Source organism: Ovis canadensis, chromosome X (assembly GCF_042477335.2).
Source record: "Ovis canadensis isolate MfBH-ARS-UI-01 breed Bighorn chromosome X, ARS-UI_OviCan_v2, whole genome shotgun sequence".
Lineage (NCBI taxonomy): Eukaryota > Metazoa > Chordata > Mammalia > Artiodactyla > Bovidae > Ovis > Ovis canadensis.
Window position 1 is genome coordinate 104217027 of NC_091727.1, and position 9863 is coordinate 104226889.

General features: G+C 37.2%; 1 protein-coding gene across 32 annotated transcripts in view; it reads left to right on the plus strand.

The window, feature by feature from the left end:
• Nucleotides 1-9610, plus strand: part of MBNL3 (muscleblind like splicing regulator 3) — a 121592-nt gene extending 111982 nt beyond the window's left edge. For 7 of the 32 annotated variants that reach the window (XM_070290733.1, XM_070290732.1, XM_070290755.1 and 4 more), the window contains 3 exons: nucleotides 2445-2607; nucleotides 6632-6726; nucleotides 9434-9610. In XM_070290733.1, coding sequence (XP_070146834.1) covers nucleotides 2445-2607; nucleotides 6632-6726; nucleotides 9434-9445 — 270 coding nt within the window. In that variant the 3' untranslated portion in view covers nucleotides 9446-9610. Of the gene's footprint in view, nucleotides 1-2444; nucleotides 2608-4052; nucleotides 4089-6631; nucleotides 6727-7596; nucleotides 7671-9433 lie in introns of all 32 variants that reach the window. The other 25 variants (XM_070290727.1, XM_070290726.1, XM_070290751.1 and 22 more) reach the window with 6 other exon arrangements.
• The last annotated feature ends 253 nt before the right edge of the window (nucleotides 9611-9863 follow it).

The following is a 9863-nucleotide window of genomic DNA, read 5'->3' on the forward strand; positions in this document are numbered from 1 at the left end:
AGGGACAACATTCTGAGGAAACCTCATTTTTCCTAGCTGTGGAAAAAAAATCCCCTCTATGACCCTGAAGCCCATGACAGAGATCTTGCCTTTTCATAAGAGAGATACATTTATTTTCAGGCATCCCTATTTATTGAGAAGGTTTTCCTCATACTAAGTTAAAATCTTTCTCATGTTAACTGGAACATACACTTACTTTATTACCAAAAAATGTCTATCTCTATTTCACAGGAACCTGATTCTCATGTCTTTTCTCTAAGCCAAATACCCCAAATTTCTCCAAACTTTTCTCACAGATGACAGCTTTGAGGCCACAGCACCAATGTTGGACTTGTTCCTCTTTCTCAGTAACCCTGCTCTCTCAGAACTAAACCAACTACTTTGTGAAAGAGCTGAGTACCAACATAGAACACTATTTTCTCCCTTGATCTGGACAGCAGAATCTGTGAATGAATGTTAAAAAAAAAAAAAAAAAAAAGACTTCATCATATTTTTTGGCTTAAATTCTTTGGAATGCGGGAATTTTTAGCTATGAAAATAGGAAGGTATCCAGAATATCAATGCAGAATTTAAGCCTCCAATTGTTAGTTATTTCTGTTGGTGGCATAAAGAGGAAATACAGTTTGCTCCCTAAAAATAAAGCTTCTCTCATATGCATGGGATGTACGAGTAATGGCTGCGCTTTGGTAAACCTGTCCCATGCTCAGTCATGGGGCTTTCATATGTATGTGCCTATTTCTGATGATTTTGGTGTGTTTGGTAGATATATATGTCAGTCCGAAATTTCCATGTAGAGAGTTAAATATACTATATAATAGGCCTTCAACTGGTATTTTTGAACATCAATATAAAATGCCTTTCTGAGTCATCAGAGCAGAGTCTTAAAGGTTAAAGTTGCATTTACCCATAGGAATTTGTGTGAGATAAGATTAAACAAAGGAGGCTGCATGAAGAAGTTTAAACTTTCTGTATTGTAAGGATTCACAGTTGAAATGCTTTTTGAAAGGGAGATTTTTTTTTTTTTACCCTGTTCTTGTTCATGGTCAGGTTGAAATCACTAAAAGCAACTTGTATGCATATAAAAGACTTGAAGAGGCGCTATAAACTTCCCAAATACAAGTAGAGATACTGTTAGGCCTTCTTTATGCACAGGAATAAGGAGGTCATGGCATGCCCTCTTTGGCATATGGAAGGCTAGGTACTCAGCATAAATGTGCCCATCTCCTTAAGAATTTGGAGCATGCCCAGTTGTCGCCAGGACATGTTTTTAAAGTACTCTGCAGTTAGTAGAGGGGAAAATGTCAGGTCCAATTTCTCCAGTGAATCTGATCCAGGGGCAAGTTTGACTGAAGATTATAAGCACAGTAGGATTTTAAAGAATTGTAGACATGAAAGGAAGATTTTAACACAGTAAAACTACTCTTACCTTAAATTCAACCTTACAAGGTCTTAACAAAGCAAACGGTACATACCAAAATGCACAGTGGGTCTCTATAAATAAATGAGAATTGCATACATTTTGCTAACTATGGTTTCTAGGTGAGGTGGATGGTGCAGGCGATTCATTCATTTGCTTTTTCCTTACACATTAGTTGGGAAATATACAGTTATAGGATTTGGACCTGAAATCCTTGTATAAATTGAATTTGGGATTTTGGAGCTACAGAATCAGACTCAGATCTACTGACATCTGTTTTATTTCACCTGTATGCCATTTATCTCCTTGGTTTAGATCAGAATTTTCACTGGCAAAAATCCCTTTCCTGTTAATAAGTTGCTTCTGCTAATCTCATTTTAATAGGTGAATAGATGAGCATCCCTTAGATGTTTTATTTATTCTTAATTTTTCTTCATTTTTGGTTGCACAGGGTCTTTGTTGCTGCATGCGGGCTTTCTCTAGTTGTGGTGCACAGACTTACTGCGGTGGCTTCTGTCGTGGCAGAGCACAAGTTCTAGGGCGCCCAGGCTTCAGTAATTGCAGTTCCTGGGCTCTAAAGCACAGGCTTTGTCGTTGTGATGCTTGGGTTTGTTGCTCCACAGCATGTTGGATCAGGGATCAGAACTGTGTCTCTTGCATTGACAGGCAGATTCTCCACCAACTGAGCCACCTGAGAAACTGTCAGTGTTAATTTTAAATGATTATTTGCTGTCAACAGCATCCTGTCACATCTTGCCCACCTGATGAAGTCCTTTTCAACTTCACTCATTTGTTTAAATTAGTGAAGCTGAAAAACTTCTTTTCCCCCTGGTATGTTCATTTTCTATTTTGGGCTGAGTATGTACTCATATAGTGAACGACTTCATCTCTTTAGTTGGTTACCTTGCTCAATGGTGACCCTTGCAAAGGGTTCCCAGGCCAGACTTTATTTAACTGCTGCTTGCTTGGTCTGAGTACATATTTTACTTTCCTTGGTACTACTTATTAATCTATCCTTCCCTCACAGGGCCTACAGCCTGGTGCACTTCAACTGATACCAAAGAGATCGGCACTTGAAAAGGTCAATTGTGCCCCCCCAGTCTTTAATCCCAATGTGTTCCACTGCCAACAGGCTCTGCCTAACATGCCGATGCCGCAGCCGCAGCCGCAGCCACAGTTTATTCCTACAGGTGAGAATGGGGCTGGGCCCTGTAAGTTGAGTGGTGTTGTGAATGAATACAGTTTATACCAGCTTTCAAAGAACTTTTATGTGAGGATGGCCAATGGGTATTTTGATTAGAAATAAAACAACGCAGTTATGCTCAGTCTGTTTGTATACAGAGCAAACTGTTTTCCTGTGATTCCTGAAAATTAATGGTTTTGAAATCAAACTAGGAAACCCTGTCAGCATTTTTCTTTTGAGCATTTCTTAATTTTTGCTTTTCATGTTTGATTCCCTTGTTTCAGTCTTAAACTAATTCTTCGACTCTTAGGTATCACTCTCAAAGGCAATGGTCTGCTCTCAAAAAAGTTTCTGAGCTTCAGCATTGCAAAAATAGGTAGTCTATATGTCTTTGATATGCCAAAGATAGTTATAAAAAAACTACCTTTAAATTTAGATTACAGAATAATACAGTATATATATATACACTATATATATATATAGTATAATACAGTGTGTATTTATATAATACAGTATAAAACAGGGAGTTTTAGCCTCTGCTCTTAAATCAGTTAATGTAAAATATATGGAAGTTTATCACATTTTCCTAATACTTTGCATTGTATTTTATTACCTCCTATATTCAACTTTATTTACTAGTATAACAGTTTTGTACAGAATTGAAAAGAAAAATTTAAGCTATAGTCTTTTAAAATAAACATCATATAATAGTATTATATGCCTGGACTTAAAGAAACCCATTGATTCACTGATATATTAATCAGTTAATTAATTTTGAAAGAAGCCATAAAAATCTTAACTTCTGTCCAGTTACTAACCATAATAGTTCGTCATGATACCATTTAAAAACACAATTTTTAGACTTTTTTGAGCTGGATTTGGCTAATTTAAAAATCTAGATTTATAAGCAAAACTGTCAGAAGAATCCCTTTCCCCTTAATTTATGGCAAAATAAAACCTTGTCAGGTTGAGAGAGCCCCCCTTGATGAAAATCCTGTTTGCCATATGTTCACAGTAAAGTCCTTGATCACTAGGTGGGGAGGGCATGATAGTAGATTAGTGCCCTAAGTAGAACTTGCTGGCACCAGCTGCCAGATCTTTGTGCATATTTTGAAAATCATATATGTAATAAATTAAAACTCTCCCTTTCATAATAAAAATCACTTAGGATGTATTAGTCCAAAATAAACATATAACTAAGTTGAGCTAATGCCTTTAAAGAAAAAAATCAACATTCATTTTTATACCTAAGAATCCAAGAATTACTCTGATCACCTGGGTTTGGGGTCTTAAGCTGAAATTGTGAGCATGGGAGATTACTGGATATGCATGTGCTGGTTCATTAATATTGCCAGGAATATCATTCTAGTTAAAATTTATTTCTATCAATAAAGCTTTAATAATGAAATATCTCTTTTCTTTACTTTTCACGCTTTTCTGCATGGTGTCCAGGGCCAATACTGTGCATGGCACCCGCTTCAAGTGTTGGTAGGTTTTGTACAAAAATTCTCAACTTTTTCTAATCTAAAAAGAAAAGTGTTTTTTATTGTGACTATGAAAGAAACAAGCAACTGGATGATATAGCTGAACATTTTCTGAGTATTTAGGTTTTAATATGGTGCTGTCTGTTACATGTTTTTGTGAAATCACAGCAGTCCTACACTCTCAAGTTCTAGTTCATTGCTGCTGTGGTTGAATACTGACCTTGCCATTTCTGTATTTTCACACTAAAAATTGTAGCTAAAATATCTTGAAACATTTCCTTATCTAGCCAGAATGGGCAGTTTTATTGTTAGGTTTACATCTGTTACTAAGAAATTGTAAAATATTTAAAATACTTCAAATGTATAATTTGTAAAGTACAACGAAACCATTCCTCCCAAAAAAAGTTACCCAAAAGATCAAAATCATTCAATATTTAGATGTTGCAAAAAAGCAAAACTAGAGCCTTCTGTAGTGTTTTGTAATGCTTTCTATAGTGTTCTAGGATGAAGTGCCGTCTGCACAGAAACCAGGCACCACAGAATCATTTCAAAATGACTGTTTGGGGGTATGTGATTTTTAATAACCAGTAACACACAGAACCTTTAATTAGCCACCCATCCAATATGGTAGCCATCTCAAAACCATTCTGTGCGTGTATGTGTGCTAAGTCACTTCAGTCATGTCCGACTCTGTGGCCCCATAGACTGTAGCCCACCAGGCTCCTCTGTCCATGGGAATTCTCCAGGCAAAAATACTGGAGTGGGTCCCTTTTATCCTTTGTGAGAGTTTGCAACGGCTTGACCTCCATCTCATTGGTCAGCCAAAGTTGATGCAGAGTCCAAAAGGGACTAAGGGGTTTATCAAGATAAAGCAAAAACCTCACAATGACAGCCACATAGTAGTAGCACTCACTGACAGGTAAGGCCACTGTTATTAGTGATGCCCTGTCAGAATCAAAAACATCTCCACTGATACTAACAGAAGCATTATATGCATATGATTAGGAGCAGACTCTTGCAAGTTCATGAAATGTGTCTCCATCTACCCATTTTGTGGCTCTGCTCCCTTGTCCTTTCACCTGAGAGCTCTGTGTAGGAATGCAAACTGCACGCTCCGCTGGTACTGGCCCCTGTGCAGTTGCTGTGCTCCTAAAGGGGAAACAAGAGTGTTTTTAGAACTCACATGTGTTGCAATAAGGGATGGACTTCCCTGATGGCTCAGATGGTAAAGAATCTGTCTGCAATGCAGGAGACCCGGCTTTAGTCCCTGGGTTGGGAAGATCCCCTGGAGGAGGGTATGACTACCCACTCCAGTATTCTTGCCTAGAGAATTCCCATGGACAGAGGAGCCTGGCAGGCTGCAGTCCATGGGATCACAAAGAGTCAGACGTAACTGAACGACTAACACTTTCACTTCACTTTTCACAATAAGGGGTGTGGATAGGTAGTGGATAACTAAAGATAGATGGGCATGAGCAATTATTGCAGAGTTTCTGTTAATCACCACTTGGGGTGCATTTGTGGTTTCTATGACATTGCATATGTTGATTTTCCTCTCTCTAGGCCATTCACTTTCTCTGTCGACTTTCAGAAAATCTGAATTCAGTCGATGTAGATGCAAAGTATTACATATGCCTGCTTGCCATTCACACATTAATTCCTTGGTTGGCTTTCCAAAATGAGTTAGAAAAAAGGAGAGCATCCAAGAAGCTTTGAAAATAACATAGAAACTAGAAAAGGCAAAGAGAAATCTGCCTGAAAAAAGTTGTTACTGCTGCTAGTCACTGTCATTGTAGTATTTGCAGTGAAGGCAAGATTTCGTTGGATATTTACTATGAAGTTCCCCTTGGAAACTTTGGCTATTTGTGAAACAATAAATAAGCAGCCTGAGTAGTTTCATAAGTAGCCCAAGTTTCCAAGGGGTTTGCCACAGATGTGCTTAAAACCTGCACACATAGTCCACTGTATTCTTTTTATATGCTCTCTACCATATACCCACCAAACTAGAATCTTTTTGTATGCAGATCAGGTAAGTATGTGTATATATAAAACTGCCCCTCTGCACCTACAAATCTAGTGATAGCACTCATGTCTGTCATGAGTTAATGAACCCAAATATACCAATTTACAGTTCCATACTCCCATTGTGAATACACAACCAAGTTACTTTTCTGCTTGACTAGCTATTCAAGAGATAGCCTTGGTAAAAACAGATTTGTCCTAGGCACCCGTTGTAACCCCTTCTGAAAATTTGGCCCTTGAAGTCAACTACAGTGTGATTCTGCTCAAAAACTAACTGTTGGTAAATGTTGAGAATGATTCCATTTTCCTTAATGGTAACTATAATTGGCTTTCCCCTTTTCTCTTTTTTAATTTTCCCCCTTCCGTGCTGTGTTGCTTTGCACTGACTGTGATTGCATGTTGCACCCTGGTGTATCCATCATGATGATGTCACATGGCTTGGAATGCTGCCACGCCCCATTCCATCGTTTGCATCATGGTTGCTCCACCCTCTCGTGTGTTGCTTCCATGATTTCCTGCTGAAAGTGCCCATGATGCACAGTGCTGCACCTACCACTATGTCTGCAGCACCACCACCTGCTACCAGCATTCCCTTCGTTGCAACAGCTCCAGGCAATCAGGTTTGGCCATTTATTTCCTGTTTGGACCTAGCTAACTACAGTGTGTTGATAAGGCACAGTGTATGCTTTTGGGGTTTTAAGCCATTCTTAGACTTAGAATTTTTCTTCTGTATATTCTGGACAGATGTTCCTGCTTTGCTACTCATCCTGAGATGAATTAGCAGCATAGGCTCTTTTAATTGGTTACAGGTATTACTCTTAATAGATTATATATACAGTTGTTGCTACTACACCAATCCTCAAATACTTATACAAATTTTTTTTATGTTTCCTCATTGGTTGAGAACAGAATTTACTTTACTACCATTTCTAGTTATTGCATTTGAACTTTTGCTTAGTATTACCATCACCTTTGTCTTCACGTCTACTGGAAAGAAAGATAACACATTTCTTTCCAAGGCACAGATATGCTTATCATGACCCAGTGATTACATCAGAAATTCCTTCTTATACATTAGATGTGTTTGTGATGTTTTAATTTTCATTTGCTTGAGGTTTTTACAAGCAGAGTCACAATGCAAATTATGAATTTGGGGGAAGTCTTGAAATTGAAAGGAGATGCTTAAAATAATTATTGTGTAATATGATGGGCATTTCACCTTATTAAAACGGTAACCACGCTTTAAGTCCACTGCTGTTTTAAGTACAAGTTTGATAACCCTAAGGACACAGAGCATTAATTCATTGGGGAAACAAACCACATTCTAACCTTTGGTTTGCAACATTAACTATTACTGGATATGGTTAATATGTCTAAATTTTTCTATGAGATTGATTATGGTTTTTGATTACCATGTCCACGCAGTGAACAAAATAAATGGAATTCTCTCAAGAAACTGTTTTAATCTAAAATCTTTTTTACTACTATAGATACCCCCATTATCAATAGATGAACTGAATAACAGCATGTTTGTTACACAGATGTAGAAGTTCCCAGTAGAACAGTAAGTTTCTTTAAGTATTAATGTAATATTTGTAGGTTATATCTTTTATCTACACAGTTGCGTTTGGTAAATATTTTCATTAATAGACATTACTTATAATTTTAGAGCTCAATTTAAGCATTCTAAATTTTCCACCTCGAATTGTGGAGAGCAAATATGCGATTTTTTAATATGAAAATGACAGCTGGTATTGTATTTTCCCAATGAGCTTATAAATTCCCAAATGTTTTCCCATTATTAAAGGGGTATGATGGGTTAGCCAAAGACACAGATTGCTTCTGAATTTTAATCTTTTAACATTTTTCTAGCTTTGTTTTTTTTTTAATTGAAATAAAGCTAGGTAATTTTGTCACAATTTGATTAAAAATGATTATCTTAAAGGTAGTAAGCAATATACTTCTCCTAAAACATTAAAGAGTGCTTTCACATTCTGCCACTTTGTGTTGCTTCCCATGTAAGTCTAGCAGATTTGCTCCAGCTTTGTCAGTTTTCAGTGACTTAATTTAATAATTTAGTCATTATTTTCATTCAAAGCATGACACCTTTTTTTGTGATTTTTGTTGCTGTTTTCCGAGTTTTCCCCCTTCACCTTTGATTTCCTATGCCTGGTCCAGAGCCTGTAATAGCAACACACTTAAACTGAGCAGTCCTTCACTTGGAACATGTGACTTTGGAAGTCACTTAAGACTCTGAGGCATCTTAATTGATTATAGGGAGTTACTGAAAAAAAAAATACACTGGTTCTGAATTGCATCCATTAGTCAGTGAAAGCTTGAAGTTTTCAACATGGGAGTGTCTGACTTGGTTGAAGGAGGCAACAGTGTCATTCTCTTGATGGACTCGTTCCCCAGACGCTAACTAGCATTTGTTTCTTGCTGAGGACATGCAGGCCCAGAACACTAATGGTTCTGGACAGAGCATATAGACAACTGTGCATTAGACAAACAGGGCCCCTTAATCATAAAGAATGTTCTAAAAAGACATCTTTGCATATACAGAATAACTGAAGTAGCTGTATATTGTAGTCATTTTCAGAGGTATCGTTTGTTATAGTGGCAACTTGGGAATAGCACCAAACGTGAGAATAATAGGTTTTATAAACATTTACCTGATTTTCATGGACTGCTTCACATCAAGGTAAACAAAAGTGGTCAAATATAGTTAAGTTTCCAACAGAACATGTTTGGGAATAGTGATTCCTTTTTGCCTGATTCCATGAGAAAAGTTAGATTTGGCACACCATAATCATTGCAACATGTAACAGATGTTGATCATTCTTCCAGAATGCAAAAATGAAATCTTGTAAAATACTATGTACCCAGAATTCACACTTGGGCCATTCCTGTGTAGGTCCAAAACATTCAGATAAAAAAATGTTTGTTTAATACTTGGCATATTTCAAAATGGAATCAAATATATTTTCTCAATATATGCTTGTTGGAGGAAGTGAATGGATGGGTGGATGTTCACCAAAAAGTTTTGGCATTGTGCAGATAATACCTTAAACAGTTGAGTGCTTCTCTGATAACTTAAGGGCAACTGTCTACATTGGCATTCAGCGAGAACCACGGACTGTCATGGTATGTGACTCCTTAGTAAACATTCCCAACAGTTCAGTTTTCACAGATGTAGACTATGAAATTCAGGATGGGGAATATCTTGCCATATGGTTCACACACAGAACTAGAACAAAAACCAAATATCCTGACTCCTACCTCCATAACCATCCAATATTTCTCACTCTTTTTTTTTTTCCATTTCAGTTGAAATTCTGAACAACAGAGTTACAGATTACCAGAATCTCTCCGTGAGGACCTCCACATGGCCTTTCTATATTCATTCACGTATGTCCTCTTCTACCAACACAACAATAAGCGTGGTGCAGTCAATATATTAAAACAAACATGCCACCCAACAAATTCAAAGAAAAAATAAACAAAGGAGATGTTAAAACACAAATGGGAAATGAATAACTACCATCTGTCTATCTTATTTGAATTATTATGTAAAGCAGCATAACGGTTTGCAATTGATCACATGTTTCTCTGTGATTTCCCAGTAACTGTTATGCTGACTGAATCTCTACAGTGGACTGTTGGCTTATTGTGCATTCTTGGTGGATAAATGTTCCTCTGTTTTGAAGTGTTAACCTTACCAGTTTGTTTACACAGTAGTCTATTGGGCTGATTCAGA